The 20,074-nt window shown below is 44.6% G+C and overlaps 1 protein-coding gene across 4 annotated transcripts in view; it reads left to right on the forward strand.

The window, feature by feature from the left end:
• Nucleotides 1-2,250: 2,250 nt before the first annotated feature.
• The window catches only part of GSPT1 (G1 to S phase transition 1), a 35,970-nt gene continuing 18,146 nt past the window's right edge, over nt 2,251-20,074 (forward strand). The window contains exons 1-3 of one of the 4 annotated variants that reach the window (XM_083585071.1): nt 2,251-2,449; nt 19,078-19,125; nt 19,531-19,572. In XM_083585071.1, the coding sequence (XP_083441197.1) occupies nt 19,551-19,572 (22 nt within the window). In that variant the 5' untranslated portion in view covers nt 2,251-2,449; nt 19,078-19,125; nt 19,531-19,550. Of the gene's footprint in view, nt 2,450-3,603; nt 4,288-19,077; nt 19,126-19,530; nt 19,573-20,074 lie in introns of those variants that run through there. The other 3 variants (XM_083585070.1, XM_083585068.1, XM_083585069.1) reach the window with 3 other exon arrangements.

A 20,074-nucleotide genomic window follows, 5' to 3' on the forward strand; every position in this document is an offset into this window, starting at 1 on the left:
CTCCTGCTTCTCCTGGCAGTCGCTCTGAGCAGAGAGTCTCCCCTCCCTCTGCTTCCAGGATTTTGGGCCCCCAACTCATTATTTGCGTGTAAATTGCCGCCGCCTTGCAACAAGGCGGGGTTGCAGCGCTCCCCAAGTAGTAATAGTAATACTGTAGTAATTTATTATTTGTACCCCGCCCATCTGGCTGGGTCTTCTCAGCCACTCTGGGCGGCTTCCAACAAAGATTAAAAATATATTAAAATGTCACACATTAAAAACTGAAGGGCTGCCTTCAGATGTCTTCTGAATGTCAGGTAGTTAATAATAATAATAATATATTATTTATACCCCGCCCATCAGGCTGAGTTTCCCCAGCCACTCTGGGTTGGTCCAATCGAGTGTTAAAAACAATACAGCATTAAATATTAAAAACTTCCCTAAACAGGGCTGCCTTCAGATGTCTTAAAGATAAGATAGCTACTTATTTCCTTCACATCTGAAGGGAGGGCGTTCCACAGGGTGGGCACCACTACTGAGAAGGCCCTCTGCCTGGTTTTCTGTAGCTTATCTTCTCGCAGCGAGTGAACCGCCAGAAGGCCCTTGGCGCTGGACCTCAGTGTCCGGGCAGAACAATGGGGGTGGAGACGCTCCTTCAGGTATACTGGGCTGAGGCCTTTTAGGGCCTTAAAGGTCAACACCAACACTTTGTGTTGTGCTCGGAAGCAGTTGTGATACCTTTACAGGAAAAGCCCTGCCTGGATCCCCACTGCAATAGATAATTAATCGGCCAGTCTCCAATATCTCGTTCTAGGGCAAGGTGGTAGATAGGGGTGCCACCTTTGTTCTGGCAAAATAAAGAACAGGGCAGCGGTGGGTGGGTGACGATTCCCACACCGCCTGGTACTAAACTGACCAGTGCAATCCATTACAATCTATTGCTGTCAAATCGGATGGCCCCTCGGGTTGGTCACATGCACACCCGAATTTGTAAATCTGTCTGCTTTGCTACCCAGAGCTTAAACACATGACCTTTCACACATAGGCAGTCCTGTACAGCAATACATGCAGGCCTGGGCAAAAAATTAATAGGGGATATTCCAAGGAGTGGATGAGCTTTGTTCCACGTGTTAAATTACTGAAGGACAGAAAAAATATTAGGGTGTGTCGCATTGCCTCCAACTAGCCAGAAAAGGACAGGGCTGCGTAAACACAGCTGTCATCTAGTCCTTTATATGAACAAATCATCCATCCTAGTGGGAATACTTGAGGCCTTTGCAAACGTGAAGGACAGGAGTATCCAAAGTGCCCAGACTTGTTCCACAAGCTTACTCTTTTCCCTGGAACAGGAAGCTCTGGGAAAGGGTGTGCTCAAATTGTCGAGGAGCAAAGCAAGGTACAGTAGTAGACTCATGACCATTTGTGTGATGCGGGCAGGGTGGAGTCAGTGAAATCCTTGGTGTTTCTCAAAAAGCTACAATTCCCAGCACCACTGACAAACTACGGTTCACAGTATTGGAACAGGGTGCTTTAAATACTTCCTAAATGTGCACCTGGTGTCTTCAATATACAGCTTCTGGAGATTGTGAAAGCGCACCTTTTTACCCTGGCTTTTGACACTTGAAGTACCGTATATATTTTAAGGACCCATATCTTCTTCGTAATTGTCGGTTGTTTTAAACTGTTTTAAATATTGTGTTTTAATGTTGTAACATGCCCTTTACCTTAGGGTAAAGGGTGGGTAATACATAAATGAATAATAATAAGAATAAAATTCCCTATCCTCTTACCTATCATTCATCAGTCTTTCACCCCGTAATTGGAGAGGCAACAATATCAAAGGGACCATCAAGTACTTTCTCACCAACACTGTAAAAGCACCTGTTAGGCACCATAGTGTCTTGCTACCCGAGACTCCTATTACAGTTCAAGCAGGTCAGGTCATTCAATGCCCTCTTTTTTGCCATTGCCTTTCTCATACTGCAGCAATGTTGTGCTGAAATGTGACGGTAGTAGGACAGGTCTTCTGGCACAGCACTGCTTTGGAACACTGCCCAGGGCTACATGTGGGAGCCCAGCATCTGATTCTGCATGCTTAACTGAGAAGTGGAGGTGGTGCTTAGCCAATGATGCAGAAACGTGCTGGATGCAGCCGCCCAGAACGTAATCAGATAACAGTAGCTGTGTACAGGAAGAAATATTCCTACTGAACCACAGGTAAGAACAGCACCTGGAAGCTGGCTTGTGTTACTCAGCGCACAGCTAATTTGTTCGGTTTCATGTACAGGCGACATTGTTCTGGTAACTGCCATCACACACCGCTTGGGCGAAACCCTGTTGCATGATACAATCAGACAACACATTGAACCAGGTGATAGCAGAGTACGAAACGGTGCCAGAGCGTCTGCTCCGAGCTAGCGTGTCGTCAAGCCGTTTGCAACATGGGAGACCTATAGGAGCTTTGTGAGAGGTAAACTGCAGTTGCATGATTCTTTGGGGGAAGCTATGTGTTTTAAATGTGTGCTAAAATGTACTTTAAATATGTGGTGTGGATGTCACACCATGTATTTTATGGGTTTTTTAAATCTTGTATTTTTATGTTGTGAAACACCCTGAGATCTACAGATGAAGGTTGGTGGTATACATATTTAATAAATAATAACCTAAGGAGCAGGAAGCAGACAGCCTGGTTTACCCACTGGGCTGGTTGCAAGCAAGAAAGCAGACACTTTGGGGGCTGGCTTGAGGTTGGTGAGCCAGTGCCCCATTCACACTAATGGACCAGCCTCTACTGGTTTAATTACAATGACTGGGGAGAGGCAGGCTGAAAACCAGTGTGAACCAGTGCGGTATAGTGGTTAGTGTGTTGGGTCTTGGAGACCAGAGTTCAAATCCCTACTTGGCCATGAAGCTCACTGGGTGACCTTGTGGGCCAGTCACAGCCTCTCAGCTTACCCCATAGGGTTGCTGAAGAATTTCACGAGGAGGGGGAGAACAGGTACATCACCTTGAGCTCCTTGGAAGAAAACGTGGGATAGAAATTCAATATATAAAACTGTCCATGTGGCAAACTATGTTATCAAGCACGTGCTGTGCAGCAACCACGTGGAACACAATCTGATTCAATCCATTGGAAAATATTTATTATTACTCCTTCCCTCTTCGGTAACAGCACCCACTTGTCCTTTCTCGCTCCTCTGTGCGAGGAGTGTGGAAGGAATATCCCTGTCTATACTTCCTCCCTTTTGCGAAATGCTTCTATCAACTTTCTTATACATCCACGAAACTACATTCCCCATCTCCTTTCGAGAGCAAGCGCATGGTCCCGCCTACGAATGCGAAACGCAAAGCCCGCTGGGTCTTGTAGTTCCTCTGCGCTACGTTTCGAGACCTCTTCTTGCCGGTCGGGGGGGGGGTGATTGAAGATTGAAACAGGAAGGCTGCGCAATGGCCGCTGGGAGTTGTTGTCTTCTCATCGGCTCGATTCGCGAGAGGTGCGGAAACGGGCGAGAGCGGCGTCCCTCACGTCGCTTCGTCACCCGGCGCGCGGCCCCCCGGGAGTTGTAGTCCCCAGGCCCGGCGGCGTGCCTACCAAAGGCAGGCACGCGGGGCAGACTGAGAACTACCAAAATGGCGGCCGGGCGCTGATGCGGGAGGAGAAGGGCGTACGGCGTCTCGAGGAGGCCATCCTGCGTCGCGGCGGTGGGGCGCACACGCGGAGCGGCCGGAGCGAGCGCGGAGACGACGACGACGACGGTGGTGCCGCGTTCCCGGCTGCCGCGCTTTCCCCTCCCCCGCCCCTTCCCCTCCTGCCGCCTCCGCCCCCCACCTCAGCCCGCTTTCCTCCCAGGACGTCGGGAGCCGCTTCGGGAAGCGCAGAGGCTTGTGGGGGGGCGGGCAGAGACAAAATGGAGGCGAACGGCAGCAGCGGCAGCAGCAGCGACTCGGCGCCCGACTGCTGGGACCAGGCGGATATCGAGCCCGGCGCTGGCCCTGCCGGCTCCTCCGCCCCCGGCGCTCCCGCCGCCGACGTGCCCAGCCCGGCCCAGCTCGACGCCGCCTCGGCGGAGCAGCAGGAAGAGCTGCTGGGCGCGGCCTTCAGCCGGCACCTCAACGTCAACGCCAAGCCCTTCGTGCCCAATGTCCACGCCGCCGAGTTCGTGCCGGCCTTCCTGAGGGGAGGCCCAGGCCCGGCCTCCTCGTCGTCGCCTTCCTCCTCCTCCTCCACGTCCTCCGCGCCCGCGCAGGGACTCCCGCCGCCGCCTTCGCCCCCGCCGGGCCTGCCGCCCCTGACGTCGCTGCCACACGGTAACCTATCCGGGGAGGAAGGAAAAGGGGTTGGGGCGGAGGGGGGAATCGCTCCGGGGTCGCTTCGGTTCTGGAGGCCTTGAACTTTGGGGCGTTTCAACAGTCCCTGTTGAGCCCCCAGGTAAGTCGTGCGTGGGATTGCAACCTTAAAAATACAGTAATAGTAATCAGATATATATTTTTTAAAAACAACAACCTGCGCTCAGATCACGTGCAGTTCCTTATTACGGCCATTTGTAAGTAAGTGGTATATTTATTCTCCCTCGCCTCCCCCCCTCCTTTCACCTGCTTAACTCAACAATCCTGCGAGGTAGGCTTCAGAGAGGATCAGCTGGCCCAAGGCCACCCAGTGATCTTCATTACTGGGAGATGTTTGCCTCCTCTCTCCTCCCAGCTGGATGGTCTAACCTCTCTCCTGCCTTGTGTGTGATTTTTTTTTAAGGAAGAATGTGACTTAGGCTGGTGGGTCAGGAGCCCAGATTAGGGAGATGGAAAGGAGCAATCCCAGTACAGTATTTGAACTTTTTAGAAATGGGGGCAGAGAGGTGGTCATGTTCTTCGGGTGGTAGCAGATGGGGAATGGGGAATTGACTATGATCTGAGAAGGCAAGGCCAACGTGGGCCAACTTAGCAATGTGCCCATGAGGCGAACAGCAGGGAAGGTTTTAGTGTATGTGTTTGAAAGATAGTTGAATGGGGTTGGGGTGACCCTTGGGGAACCTTGAACACCTGAGAGATTGGGGTAGGGAGAGGTCCTGTGTTGTGGTTGTTTCTGGCAGTAGTGTGGAGCCATGCCGACTGCACTGGGACAAGCAGAAATGAGGAGTGACTCAGGGCAGCTCAGTGGCTGTGATGCAAGGCAGGACGTCACTTGCCTACGTTGGCAGAGGAGGGGAAAAGTCTGTTTCCGGTTATTAGAAGAGTTGCTATGAAAGCCACTCGGAAAGACTTCCTCGATGCCATTATGTTCCTAAACCACCTGTTAACATGACGGGTTTTTTAATATATAAAAAAAGGCTGTGACCTTTTCCCCTTGCTCCTCCTCTAAGGAACCTTTCTTCCACAATATGCTAGTCTGAAAAATAGCAAGCCAAAGTCACCCAGGGAGCTGGAAATGGATTCTCCCTAGTTCAGCAGTCTTATCAACTACATTACACTGGTTGTCTTCCAAGGTAGCAAAATATAAGGAAGGCAACCAGTGCAGAAAAGAGGATATTGTAATCTGAAGACACAGGAGAAGTAATATAGCGGATATGAGGAGAGAGATTTTAACATGGTGAATTACACTTGAAAGGTAGTTCTTACAGTATTGGTAGTGGGTAGAATGATCAGATCAGCAAAAACTTTATTTGAATGTGTGTTGTACACTTCAGATGTTGTGTTTCATATAGGGGTCCTTGTGGACTCTTGGTAGTGCCCTTTATGTTTTTTTTAATCCAGATGTATTACCTACTAGGCAGTAAAAACCCTGGTGGAGTTGGAATCTTGCACATGGGCATCTTTTTCACCAGGTGGTACTAAGCATCTGACTTAACTTAGGTTAATGGTGTTAGATTTATGCTGCTATTTATTTTATAGGTTGATTAAGCTTATTCATGCTTAAAATGCCATGAAATACTCTGGTTGCTTTATACCTCCATAATACTGTTACTGGAGCTTTCCCTTAACTTGAATCTTAGTGTTTCCCACAGTGGGTGCTTGAGTCAGTGGCTAGGTTGGAAATGGGGAAGGGATAGATGTATTGCTTCAAGGTCATCAGGTGAATCAAGAAGAATGGTGCAGCATGCTAATGGGAACTGTGAATTGGAAAGCATGCCTTTTCCTAATATCTCCATAAGATTTGCAGTATTTGTGGCAAGACTGCCTTAATGTAAAGTATCCTATTTCAAACAACTTTCCTCTTGGCTTTACTTTATTAGGTAGGCTTGATTCTGAGTCTGTACCCCTCTCTTCAGAAAGCTCAGTGCAGCTTACATGATGCTCTCGTACAGGCTCCTATGTAGTCATGGGCCAGACTGAGACCTGCTTAAGTTTTTATTCCCCCTACCCCAATCTTAAATGTGTTCATAGGGTGTCTACATGATCTTGTAGTCATGACCAAATCGCAGCTAGTAATTATAGTTGAGCATGTTAGCTAAGGAATGTCCCTGGATTACTTTCTGCTTGAAGTGGTATGCTCAATTGCAGCATAATCCTGCAATTGATTACTCAGAAGTGAGCCCCATTGAGTTCAAAAAACATCCTTCCTAGTAGCTACTCTTTAGGTAACCTTTGTAAAGTAAAAAAAAAATGCTTGCAGGCAGGGATTTTGTTTTTTGTTTTAGTTGGGAGAAAGTTGGCTTTTTATTTCAGGTTGTCCGTGAGGTGCAGATAACTAACATAGCTCTGTGTAAGGCTAGTGGGCAGGGAGGGATGGGTCTAGTAATTTCTTCACATTTACCAGGGTTGAAACAAGAATACATGAGATGAAGCCTTGTGTTCCAAATAAGTCCTGATTGCCCCTCTGCTTCATAAATTCAAAGCTTTCTTGCTTTTTTATCTATGAAAATAAAAGTTTGTCCAAGCTAAGATATTGCATGTATTATGTAAAGCATATCTTGAGAATGTCACACTCATGGTTTCCTATCATCTCAGTTAACTGGTTGAATATCTATATTGCTCTGCATGGGTATAAAGATGCTTGGCAACACTGCCTGACTTATTCCTGGGGATATCAGAGTTGTTTGGGTACTTTCACAACTGATAGCTGAAACATGATATATATGTACCCAAAGACACCCTTAATTACTAGGAATGACTGAAAATGAACACTTCCCATGAAGTCTTTTTCATATCAGCTAGCTGACAGGCAGCCAAGCCACTATACTGATATAATATGTGGTGTGTGTGGCCTCGTGCATAACATTTCATAGATTGGGATCAGGATCTGTAGTAGCAGCAGCTGTTATACTGTGCGGTACATGTGAAAGTTCAGAGATGTAAGGAACTTTTTCTCCTTCAATTTCTTACTATCCTTGTGTGATCGAAGAGCCTCTGACAGCCTAGAATATATCTCTGTATACAGAATGTAAGATGTTAGTTACTGTTTCAATTCATATACATATGCTTGTGGTGGCTAAGTCAGGTTTGAGTATTTAAGAAAACTTTAGGCATTCATTATCAATATGGTACCATGGGCTGGGCTGGGGTTTTTTTGTGGGGGGTGTTGCTGTTGTCACTGTTGAGCTCTTGTAGTGATTTATGTGGTTCACTTTGGTTGTGTATTTTATAATGCTTTGTTTTATTGTTTATGACTACTTTTGTTATGCTGCGTGTGTTTTCACTTTGTAAACTGCCTTGAGCATGGTTTGAACTGTGGAAAGGTGGCATTCTGAGGAGAATGCCAGTCTGGAAGAGTTGCTTGGGCATAATTTAACACTGGAAAATGTTTCTAGAGCAGTGATTCTTAAAAAGGGAGGCTTTTAAATTTTTACTGAATGGGTGTTTGGTAGGAGCAGCAACCCACACCCAGTCAGTTCATTAAGCAACGTGATGCAGGAGCTTATTTTATTCGACAGTGCTACTGTAGACTATTTTTTGTAAGACAGAAAGCATGGGGCTATTTATTTTACTAGCTTCACTTTTATCCTACTTTTTGTCTCCAGAACTCAAGGCAACATTCATGGGTTACTTGCAGTGTTCAAAATTTGCCAGGATGGCGCCTGATTTGTCCTCCATCTGGAGCTGCATGCCTGGGGATCCTTGGATCTTGCCTGTTTTCACACATTAGCAACACACCCTGTAGAATTCTATTCGTTATATTTTATCTTCCCAACAAAATGAAATTCAGGAACCAAAAACTCATGTTGAAAAATATGGCTTTTGAGCCATCCAGCCCGAAAATAGCCACCAGGTATTCTGTCTGGCAACTGTACAGTATCCCTGATTTAAGGGGCTCATATATCTGAGTTTCTAACACTGGTTACTTGCCAGGCTCAGGTCTGCTTAACTTGGAGAAGGAGCTGCATCAATGCTAATCTTTGCTTTAATCTTTGTAACACACACAGAGCTACTCAACTACCTTTACTCCAATATTTGATTTGTCTTTATTGGAGAGTTCAGGCTAGTTTCTTTTTTTATTTTTAGGTTTAGGAAGGCTTGCTTGATAGAGGATGAGTGTCCCATCTCTTAACACTCTTATCTCAGCCAGCTCTCTCTTTCATCTTTGTTGATGCTTAGTTCTGAAATTCTTAAGAGAGATAGTGGACTTCCAGATCACTATTCACTGCTATGTTGAGCAGGTTGTTAGTTTATCCACTGAAATTAATAGCATTACTAATGTAAGTATTAAATTCAACGGTCTACTCTGTAAAGCTCAGTTGGATACTGCCCTAAACTTTTGTAGTGAAGGCCTGCAGTGAGGAGCTCAACCACGTGATAGGCATAAAGCATGGAATATCATGAGTATTTTGTTGTGTGGAGCTGTAGAGATAGGATTTTGTTGCAAGAAAGAGGCATTATGTAAAGCTGGTGAGAAGAGGACAAATATGAGCTAGATCAAGCTTCCTCAACCTCAGCCCTCCAGGTGTTTTTTGGCCTACAACTCCCATGATCCCTAGCTAGCAGGACCAGTGGTCAGGGATGATGGGAAGTGAAGTCTCAAAACATCTGGAGGGCCAAGGTTGAGGAAGCCTGAGCTAGATGAAGACTAAAAGACTCAATCCAGACAAGACAGATGTTCATCTCCCCAGGTCAGTGGTGGCCAACTTGTTCTGAAGTGGGTTGCAGTCACCAGGTTTCAGTCTGAGGGTACTCACGATGTAACTTTCCCACTGGAGGCACCTGTAGCATGTGTCCTCCAGAGTGCCTTTCACTGCCTTAGGCACGTCTGCAGGCTGTGGCCCTAACCTGGAAAGAGACAGCCTTGAAAGAGAAACCCTAATATTTCATAGTAACTTCCCATTTAGACTACTGTGTGTAAGGCTGCTAAGCAAAAAGAAAGATTGAGTGGAGAAGGACTGACTTTCGTCCGGCAACCCTTTTCACACAAAGCCCTTCACTGCATCTTAAATCTGGCAAGGAGGCGACTCAGCTGTTCCAAACTTGAAGTAGGTGACTCTTCCATTTTTAGATGGAAAGCACTTGCTTGTAGGTTAGGATTGGCGTTGAAGTCATCCTGGGTCTGCCCATTCTTGCATAGATTAGGGTTGTGTTTTACAGGAATTGATTTCTGCCATCAGTCTTGCTGTGCTGCAAAAGCAGTCTGGGATGCCCACATGGTGTTGTGAGATCAGAACTGCTCTTGACACAAAATAACTGGTGATTCATCTTGCGCCTGTTGATGGGACTATCATCCTACCTTGCTTGCATTCTTGTCTTTGAACAGGAAGGTCAAATGTAGCGAGGAGATGGCATAGTTCCTGCTCAACAAGTACTGCTGTCTTTGGGCGGTTAAATATTTAATGTTCTTTCCTTGTCTTCTCCCAGACCTTATTGCAGAGTTCACTTTAATTATTGCTTATTATTTGCTTCGCTAAATGTTCACAGGGAAAACAAAAGGGTTGTGTCAGTCAGCAGTAGGCAATGTAATTCATTTAGCGATTAATACCTTGGCTCATGAAGTACATTTTTTGTTGATATTGTTAGAAACAAAGAGAAAGCATTTTGGAAGATCTGCAAGCTTCTAAAATGCATGTTTCTTCAAAATGGTTTCTTAACATTTCTGTATACATTAAATAGACTTCATTTGAACCCAATTATGTGTTAGATGTCAGAGCTTGTTTCACTGTCCAAAGTAGTTAGTCCCTTTCCCTCTTCACTAAATTATGCTAACCAGGCCACAAACATCTGGGCTTCTTTTGGTAGAAGGGCGTGGTAAAAATCTAATTATTACAATAATTGAGATAGGGAGCAGGCTTTGTGGTCTGAGGGTGTGGACGTCAGACAACTGTGAAATGCAGTGTCTGCCATTTTTTTTGTATTTAGCACTAAGAGAAGCACACCTGTAACACTGGAAAGTTTATTTGGAAGCAATAATAATAAAAATTTTATTATTTATACCCCGCCCATGTGGTCTCATGTTTTATTACAGGGCTTCTTGAAAATATTCCATGACTGGACTGTCCATGCATTGTTGCTATAGAAAAATAAAACAAAAGCCCTTACACTTTGAGGGTTTCCTTTTGAGACATTCACTGCTTTGTTTACTCGACAACCACACAGGTAATAATGTCTCTTGGTGCTCTTTGAACTTCTCAGGAACCAATCTGGAATGTCCAGTTCTCCCTTTTGTTGTAGTCTCTGCCCTGTATTATTTTCCACAGTCTTTTTTTATGAAGTATAATAAATGAAGTGTGGTAAGTCAGGAGCCACAGGTGACATCTAAAGTAGTATAGTCAGCTCACAACTTAAGTGCATTTAACTTGTGCGACTTCAGCTTTATGTACTTGGCTGAAAAAAATGAAAAGGAGGGCAGGTGTCCGGGGTGTGTGTGTCAGCAATCCCACCTGCCATTGCACTCACCTTTGGAGAATATGCTTTGACTACATGTGATTTTGTCTTTATGCACCAACCCCAGAATGTAACTCCTGCGTAAGTTGAGAGTCGACTGTATAGTTAAGCAGTCTGAATTCGAAATTGCATGTTGTGGCCTCTACCTTGGGATACAAGTTTCAGTGTAAGGGTGTTGCTGTTGGTGGTGGCATCTATCTGTCTCAATGGACAATGGAGTACGTTTCCAGGGGTGAAGTCAAAGTGCTCTGTTAGCAGCACCAAAGTGACCTTCCCAGGATGCATGCCTGGGCAGTGTGTATGGAGGTCCTGGGCTTGCCAGACACCAAGACACATCACTGATGTGGTCCAGAGGAAAGCAGAGCAAAACGTTTGGTGGCAGTTTGACTTCAGGAGTTTCTGGAAGGAGGCATACAAGGTGTCATCCAACCATCTTGGGGACTCCACTCCAAATTTGTGTAGGGTTTACTCCATAGCCTTTTCTTCTCCCAAATATATCGAACAAGGCAGTGGAGGTTTAGGATCAGCGATTTTGTTCTCCTAGATGGGCTACCTTGCCAGGTTGATGAGCCCCATCTGCCCCTCACTTTCTACTACAGCACTAGCAGAAACTGCCTTCATATGTGCAAGCCCATTGTTATAGACATATGATTCAGTTTTTCAGAACCACATATTTTGGATTATGTAATAATTGGGATGATGTAAAAGGTTCCTGTTTTTGTTTATCCTTGTCGAATACGTGGTGTCTGTCCTGTGTTGCCAACTGCACATAACAAAATGGATTTCTCTCTCACCCATTACTGTTGCTACTAAAACAGTCAAGTTTTTAATTTAGGATAGTTCCTTCTTATTGTGCCTGTATAAGGATTTTTTCCCAATGAGTCCATATGTGCCTTGGTGATAACGATGTTGCTTATATTTAAATAATTGTGCTGTAATTTGTTTTGTAGCTTCCCTGGATTGCTTTCCCAGATAAGGCAGTGTTTGTTGCTGAACACCCTGTGAGCTTTTTTCTCTGTGCTATCAATGTGTGTGATTATTCATAGAGTATAAGAGGATAGGTGCTTGCTCCAAGGGGCTTCCACAACCTGTAATTCAGCACAGAGAATACAAGGGAAGGAGAGAGGAGGAGGAGGAAGAGGAATGTGTGTGTATTTCAGTTACGTGTATGTAGGCTTAGTTACAGTACAGGGTGATGACAAAAATTGTTTCTTTTTTATGAGAAGAGACACCACATGTGCAGCCTTACCTGAAAAGCTACTAGTGCACATTTGTGTGTTTATTATCTGCCCATGTTTGTTAGTAGTTTATTTAGAATTTCTGAAGTTCCAAATTCCCAAAGCAGGTAACCATATAATGCACTGATAGTCTGAAATGGGGAAAGTTGAGTTGCCTTGCCAGATTGCAGGGAGCTGATACTCACTTGCCTCAGGCAGGCAAGCAAGTACAGTAGTTGTTTACAAGCCTAATAGGGCGTTGTCCAAAAGCAGTACCAAAGTTTGCCCTTGTAAAAAGATGGAAAGGTCCAGCAAGTTTGGCTTTCTGTTGCAGTCATCAGAGTTAAAGGAGGCTTTGTAACAGTCAGAACTGATGTGTACAACGATAGTTGAGCATAACCTCCAGGGGAATATTTAGGGCAAAGAGTTTGCTAATATGTTATGGTACACTTCTCTCCTCTCTCTGTCTCCCACACACACTCAATTATGGTAAAGTTTATTATTTATATTTTGCTCTTCCACAATGATTTGTGCCTAAAGTGGCTCACAATGCAAAAATAAATAAACAACGCACATTAAAAAACCAGAATTCTTATGATGATAAAATGAACACACACAAACAAAAAGCACAAATAAAATGGCACAGCAGACAAAAAGTCCAGCACCGGACTGACTGAAATCAAAATTTAAAAGGCCTTGGAAAAATACCAAGGCTTCCACGTGGAGAAGGGATTTAAAGCACATTAGGAATGGATGTGAGGGATATTGAACTTCCCCCAGAATTACTTAGTTTTCTTTCTCCTTGTGCAGCTTGGAGGACGAAAGCACAGCCTAGGGCAGGGGTCAGCAAACTTTTTCAGCAGGGGACCGGTCCACTCTCCCTCAGACCTTGGGGGGGTGGACTATATTTGGGGGGGGGATGAACGATTTTCACCCGCCCACGAAGAGGCCTGAAGATGCTTCATTTTACCTGTCCCAGTTGTCATCCCAATAGCTGCAGTTGGGCTTCTCCAGCCAGCCAGGTGCCATGACGGGGTAGGAGGCTGCATTGGCCGCGAAGACAAAAGCAGCAGCCCCAGCGGAGGAGCCGCAGGCGGAGGTAGGGGAACCGGGGCGTCACCGGAGCTTTTACCCACCACCTGCTGCTGCTGCTGCTTCCCAAGAGGCACTGTGGAGAAGAAGACTGAGCTGCCCGCCAATCCGCAAGTGGCAGTCGCGGCCACCGCAATAACCCACCTGAATGCCATGGGAGGAATGAAGGAGGCAGGCGGCAACAAAGAAAGCGTGCGAGGGAGCAGTGTGGAAAAGGAGCACAGAGAAGGAAGGAAGGGCGGACTGAGGGAGAGGGAGGAGGAGCAGGAGGAAAACACAGCAGCAGCCGGCGTCACACGCCACCTTCACAGTGCCGCCCTGCTGAGGCGGGCAGGCAGGCGAGCCAACCCTTGACGGCCCCCGGCGTGGAACAATTTTGCTCCATCCCTGAGGAGAAAAGCGCCGCCGAGGGAGGGAGAGGGAAAGAATGCGTGCGCTGGCGATCCACGCGGCGATTCCTGGACTGTCCATGGGCCGGATCCAGAAGGCAATTGGGCCTGATCCTGCCCGCGGTCCTTAGTTTGCCAACCCGTGACCCAGGGGGAAGGATTCAGTTCTGCTTAACCACATGTACCTTAAATCTCTCCCCCCCCCCCCACACACACCTCACACACTTTACATTAATTCAACATGATTCAAATTGGGTCATGTGGGTACCACAACTGCTTCTCTGACTTAAGCAAGGAGGAAAACCTTTTCGAAAAGTTAGAAATGTGGGAAACAATGGGTTGCCTGCCTTAGAAATTTAATGTTCTTTTAAAAGAATTTGAGAGCTTTTCAAGGATTCTTGTAAGGGTTGTGCTTATTCTAATGCTGGGGCTCCATAACAGAATAAAGTTCTAAAATGACCTTGATGGAGTGGAAAACTCAACCTAAACTAACATGAAATTCAGCAGAGACAAGTGCAGCAGTTCTGCATTTTGGGGTATGGATAGAAATCAAATGCACAGCTACAGGATTCATAATAACGTGATTTGGCAATAGTACAGGCGAAAAAGGTTTTGGATTTGTAGTTCACTGCATTCATAAATCTACAGTTTTTGTTTATTTTTATCTTGCAGTTGCTATTGGAAGGAATACTTAAATCCTGAACTAGAAAGGATTAACTAGAACTAGATAGTTTTGTATGTTACTAAATTTATTTTATTTATTATATTTCTATGCTGCTTTCCACACACACAAATCACAAAGCGGCTTACGTACAATAAATAACTATAACATAGTACAGCATCCCAGTTAGAACATAAATCATATAGAATAAATAACAAATCATCAGTAAAACAACCACCTTCTGTAAAACACTATTAATATAACAACTAAAAAAATAAGCTAAGCAGCACAACCACAACAAGTCATGTAAGATTCACAAAGCATCACTGCACTCATAATTCACAAAACAAAATTAACATTTACAATCTTACAACCAAAACCAAACGAAGCACTGTTGAATTCACACACACTATCTCTCCTCACCCCATGACTCATAATCTTCTACTCAGTTCATCAGAAGACACATACACATAATGCCTATGGCAGCAGCTCTGTTCTGAAGGCTCCTAGGGCCCCAAGGGCCAGGCAGGTGGAAAAAACCGTTGCCTGATGGCCAGCACAAAGTCTCATTCCCCTCACAGTTCTTCCTCTGGAAACAGTTCCCTTAAGAAGGCTGGAGGGTGGAGCAAGGCAAGTGGAAAAAGCCACTGTTTGATGGTCAGCACAAAGTCTCATTCCCCTCATCATAAGCTCGAAGTAAGATTTTGACCTCTACTCTGGTTTAATTTTCCTGTTTTCTCCCCATCTTTTTAAAAAAATGATAAATATTTACAGTACAGTGGTACCTCGGGTTACATACGCTTCAGGTTACAGACGCTTCAGGTTACAGACTCCGCTAACCCAGAAATAGTACCTCGGGTTAAGAACTTTGCTTCAGGATGAGAACATAAATCATGCTCCAACGGCACGGCAGCAGCAGGAGGCCCCATTAGCTAAAGTGGTGCTTCAGGTTAAGAACAGTTTCAGGTTAAGAACGGACCTCCGGAACCAGTTAAGTACTTAACCCGAGGTACCACTGTAATTGCACAAGAATAGGAGATTCCATGTTTATAAGTATAGGCCTGCATCCAAAGTTTTGCACGCACAAGCGTAGTTCTTGAGCAGCACCAGTGTGCCATGTGGTAAACCACTCTTGAAAACCAGGGGACTCTCAAAAGCAGGTAGTGGCATGACATGGGCACCTGCTCTTTAAAGGAAACGTTAAATCCCACTGGGCGTGTTCGGCCACTTCAGTGTGACTTAAAATAGTTCCCTGTCCCTAACATATTTTTTGGATTAGTAATTCACTGCCATTTGTGCAAATGATAGAGGATTGCGACATTTCTAAGCTCGCTCAGTTTACATTCCTAGTGATTATGTAGCATTAACTCCTTCCTTCTCCCCTATCTTATTCTAAGGCAGTGGTTCTCATGGCCGCATACTGCTCTTGAAGCAAAAGAGAGACACAAATTGAAAAGCCAGCTGGTTTTTCTTTCTTACTGCTTTCTCCTATCTGTGGATGGTTAGACCTGCAGAGACTTACAAAGAATGAGGGAGGAAATGACAAATGGATTGCCTAAATGTCAAACCCATAGAAGGCCAGGACTTCCCCCAAAGAATCCTGGGAAGTGTAGAGTTGTTGGGACTCCTATTTCCGTCGCAGAGCTGCAATTTTCAGAGATTTGACAGCAGTCCTTTCTCAGAGAAGTCTGGGAACTGTAGTTCTGTGAGGGGAATAGGGGCTTCCTAACAACACTAAGCGCCCTTGATAAACTACACTTCCCAGGATTCTTTAGTGGGGGCCATGACTGTTAACGTGGTACAATACTGCTTTGACTGTATAGTGTAGATGGGGCCTAGGATTATGTTCCCCAGCAGCAGCAATTTGGATGCTTCTTTGTGTTCTTGATAAGGGGTTCTTGATGACTTCCCCCTTTTGTTACCAGCATCCGATCCTCAAGAGGTGAGCATTCTTCCATCCCCCATATAATTGGCTCCATGAAATTGCAAAGGAGGAAGAGTTGATTCTCTGGAGGAAGCCTGCCCTCTCCTCTGTTCTAAATGTGGGCCTCCTGATCATTATTTTGTTGTAGCACACCGTGTTAAGACTTGCTGGCTAAATTGTTTAAACCTTTGGACAGTGATGTGGGGTGGGCAAATTTCCAAGGCAAGGATTTATTATCACTATTGGGGGGGGGATCAATGTCATAAATATATTAGCATTATTGAAGAATATTAGGCAAGCCTGACGTTTTCATAGCTGTAATGAATGTTTTCAGGTGATTGTCCCTATGCAAGTCAGCAAATTGCATATAGTTCTTTGCGCTGCTGAAATTTATTGCGCCAACGGTTTTCAGTACTTTTGTTTGTTTTTCTTAAGCTTGAACAAAATGAGGGAAGTACGTGATAATGTATTTAGATTTTTACAAGCACATATTCCAGTTCGGTTCTCCTTAATAGCATCTTTAAAGCACATTAAGTATGCCTTACTTTGCTTCCTCAAATATTTCAGGTGAAATACTTGTGCTGCATTGGGGCATAAAATTAACGTGGGGAACTTTTATTAGCTTTGTTTACTAAATAAAGGTAAAGTAAACATGCTGAATTAGAACACTCCCTAGGGGAGAGGTAGCCAGGCGCTGGTCTTCAGCTCTTGTTGGACTCCCAACTTCTTTCAGCCTCAGCCACCATTGCCAATGGTATGGTAATGGGAGTTGGAGTCAGCAACATCTGGAGGAACTATGTTGGATTCCTTGGCTCCAGGGCAGGGTTTCCCAAACTTGGGTCTCCAGCGCTCTCTCTTTTTACTACAATTCCCATCATCCCTAGCTAGCAGGACCCAGTTGTCAGCGATGGTGGGAATTGGAGTCCAAAAACAGCTGGAGACCCAAGTTTGGGAAGCCCTGCTCTAGGGCATTAAAGAGTTTTTTAAAAACCCACTACACATTACTATAATTTATATCAAGATTTTATTTCCAGAATTTTTTCCAGTGCAGCATTTTCCAGAAAACCCACATCGCTACCCTTGGAGGATATGTCATCAGTGCCAGCCACTTCCCGCACAACTGTACACTCTGTCCAGTGTCATCTAGCATTTCTAATTACTGCCCTGAAGAGGGTATTGCTGTTGCCTTTGTATCTTCTGTGTTCTGCTCTGCCTGACCTGCATTCACCCTTCGTGCCTGTAATATTGGCCTTCTGCCAGCACGGCCTGCTTTGCTCTATTCTTTTGGAGCCTGCAGCGCAAGCAGAACCAAAAAAGTGGCTGAGAGTCTGGTTCCTGTAGTAGTGTGAGCAGACAGTACGTTTACTTTACAAATCCACTGTTGTGCTGTAAGCCAGCATTCTGAATTACTGCCAAATGCTAAGCGGGGTGTACAAGCACACATCTGATTCCCACCCTACACCAAAAGAGAGATTTGTTATTTTAAATGTGAAAAGTAAGTGAGTACCAAATATAACCATATTTTGCTGGGCATTATGGCTTATGGATAGGGACACGGGTGATGCTGTGGGTTAAACCACTCTGCCACTTGGGCTTGCCGATCGAGAGGTCGGCAGTTCGAATCCCCACAACGGGGTGAGCTCCCATTGTTCGGTCCCAGCTCCTGCCAACGTAACAGTTAGAAAGCACACAGTGCAAGTAGATAAATAGGTACCGCTCCGGCGGGAAGGTAAACGGCGTTTCCGTGCGCTGCTCTGGTTTTGCCAGAAGCAGTTTAGTTATGCTGGCCACTTGACCTGGAAAAACTTTGCAGACAAACCCCGGCTCCCTTGGCCTGTAAAGCGAGATGAGCGCCGCAACCGCAGAGTCGTTCGCGACTGGACTTAATTGTCAGAGGTTCCTTTACCTTTACCTATGGCTTACAGAAATCAGCTCCCCGAGTTTGGTGCTTTTGTGCATTTTTGTATTTTCTTTTTCTCAGTTTGCTGTTTTGGCACTTAGTTTCTTTTATGTGAATATTCTAATCTGTATTTGATCTTGCTAGCTTTAAATAATGCATAATTTTTATAGTGAACATAACTAAGTTCAAATGCATTAAAATGAAATTTGAGGGCTTCAGAAGCATTTCAAATTCGTATTTGGATCAACCAGATAGTAGGGAATCTGGGAAACAAACCACCAGATCTCCCTTCTACATGTTTGTCCTATGTAATGATACTTGGAAAATTACTCCTAACCACTGTGGTGCTTCAAAGTTCAACATGTTTGTAAAGTGCTTTGATTCTGCTTACAACAGGGTCATTAGAATCACAACCTCTGGAGTCTGATTCATTTGATGATACAGGCAAATAGATAGCTTTTTGTGTGCTACATTGCAAAAAAAAGATTGTTTTTAAATTGGGAAATTTTAAAGGGCACATTTGGCAACAGTAAGCCATGTTTTAGGATTACGTGAATGAGCAGCGGTGAGCCTTGGTCTTGGACCCCCACCCAAGCATGTTCAGAAGGTTTTTTTAAATTGACCAGAACTCCACATAATATCAAGACTGATTAGTTTAATCTATGGCTTGTTTGAGCAAGCCAAGGTCAAGCCATGGCTTATGATCCTGGCTTACTAGCAAACCACTGGCTAATCAGAGTTCCCTGAGTTTGAGTGTTACAGGGAACTTTAGTTCATTTAAAAGTGGTTGCTTTTGATGTCCTTGTGGCATTGCTGGAAGAGGGGAGAGAGAGCACACAATTTCAAGGCTTTCTGCTGCTTTAAACAATGGGTTAGCATCGCATGCAAAACAGGGCAAAGTGTCCCAAAAACCTCACCGAACAGATTCTTGTGCATGTCTCAACACGTGCAATTTTAAGGAGTTCAGGGAATAGGAAGGGGGCAAACAGTAGGGTGAAAAGCCTAGAACCCTTTCCTTGTATCTACTTCAGATTAGCTGGCTTTTCTGGTTCTTGAGCTTTTATTGAAGGCAGTTATCTCTGTATTTATATCAATGCTGAATCTCTTATTTGTTTAAGGGGCATCAGCAGAATCTTCACAAGAGGAACAGCCGTCACCTTGTGAAGGTAATATGCATGTGTTTGCTGGAAAATCTAAAGTGGATCTAATTATGTGATTTAGGATACATTGTTAAACTTTTGCTAACATGCTGTGTTCTAAACACATGTTTAACCATGGCATCTTGAGTTAACGTCACATATTTCCAGTTACAGATAGGTAGCCGTGTTGGTCTGCCATAGTCAAAACAAAACAAAAAAAAATTTCTTCCAGTAGCACCTTAAAGACCAACTAAGTTAGTTCTTGGTATGAGCTTTCGTGTGCATGCACACTTCTTCAGATACACACTTCTTCTGCACACGAAAGCTCATACCAAGAACTAACTTAGTTGGTCTTTAAGGTGCTAATGGAAGAATTTTTTTTTTTTTTGTCGTCACATATTTAACATTCTGTATTTGATTCTCTTTCAACAGGGTCAAATGCTGCAGTCAGTATGGAAATCTCAGAGCCAGTTGGTAAGTGCAGTTATGTAATACAGCTAGAAGTGCTGTTTGATAGCACTAGACTTGTTTAATTGAAGATACTGCTAATTGAGTCTTTGCTGTTTTATTGTGACAGAACATAGTGTAGCCCCTTTGTACCTGTATTTGAAAATCTTTCAAGCCAGTGGGCAGAAGGTAGATCTGAGCATCTACTAAAAGGTCTGGGTGATTTGAAGTTGGTGTGCAAAGGTTTCTGACTACCACTTGTTAAACGATAGTATTGAGAAGGGCTTCTTCCACTTTAAACTGGACTTTTAAAAGCAGCAGTGCAGGTTGAGGAGAGGGAATGGAGCTGAATTCTTCTGTAAAATGACTGTGATCTTATACGGAAAACAAACTCCTTCTGGGATCAGCATGTGGTCAAGCATTTTCCTTAATTCCTTAAGTGAATGGTATCTAATGTTTTCATTCTGCAAACAGAAGAAGCTTCCATTCACACAGTAACCCCTTCCATGAGCATACTCTTCCTTGAATG

This window comes from Podarcis filfolensis (genome assembly GCF_964270895.1).
Source record: "Podarcis filfolensis genome assembly, chromosome: 14".
Taxonomy (NCBI): domain Eukaryota; kingdom Metazoa; phylum Chordata; class Lepidosauria; order Squamata; family Lacertidae; genus Podarcis; species Podarcis filfolensis.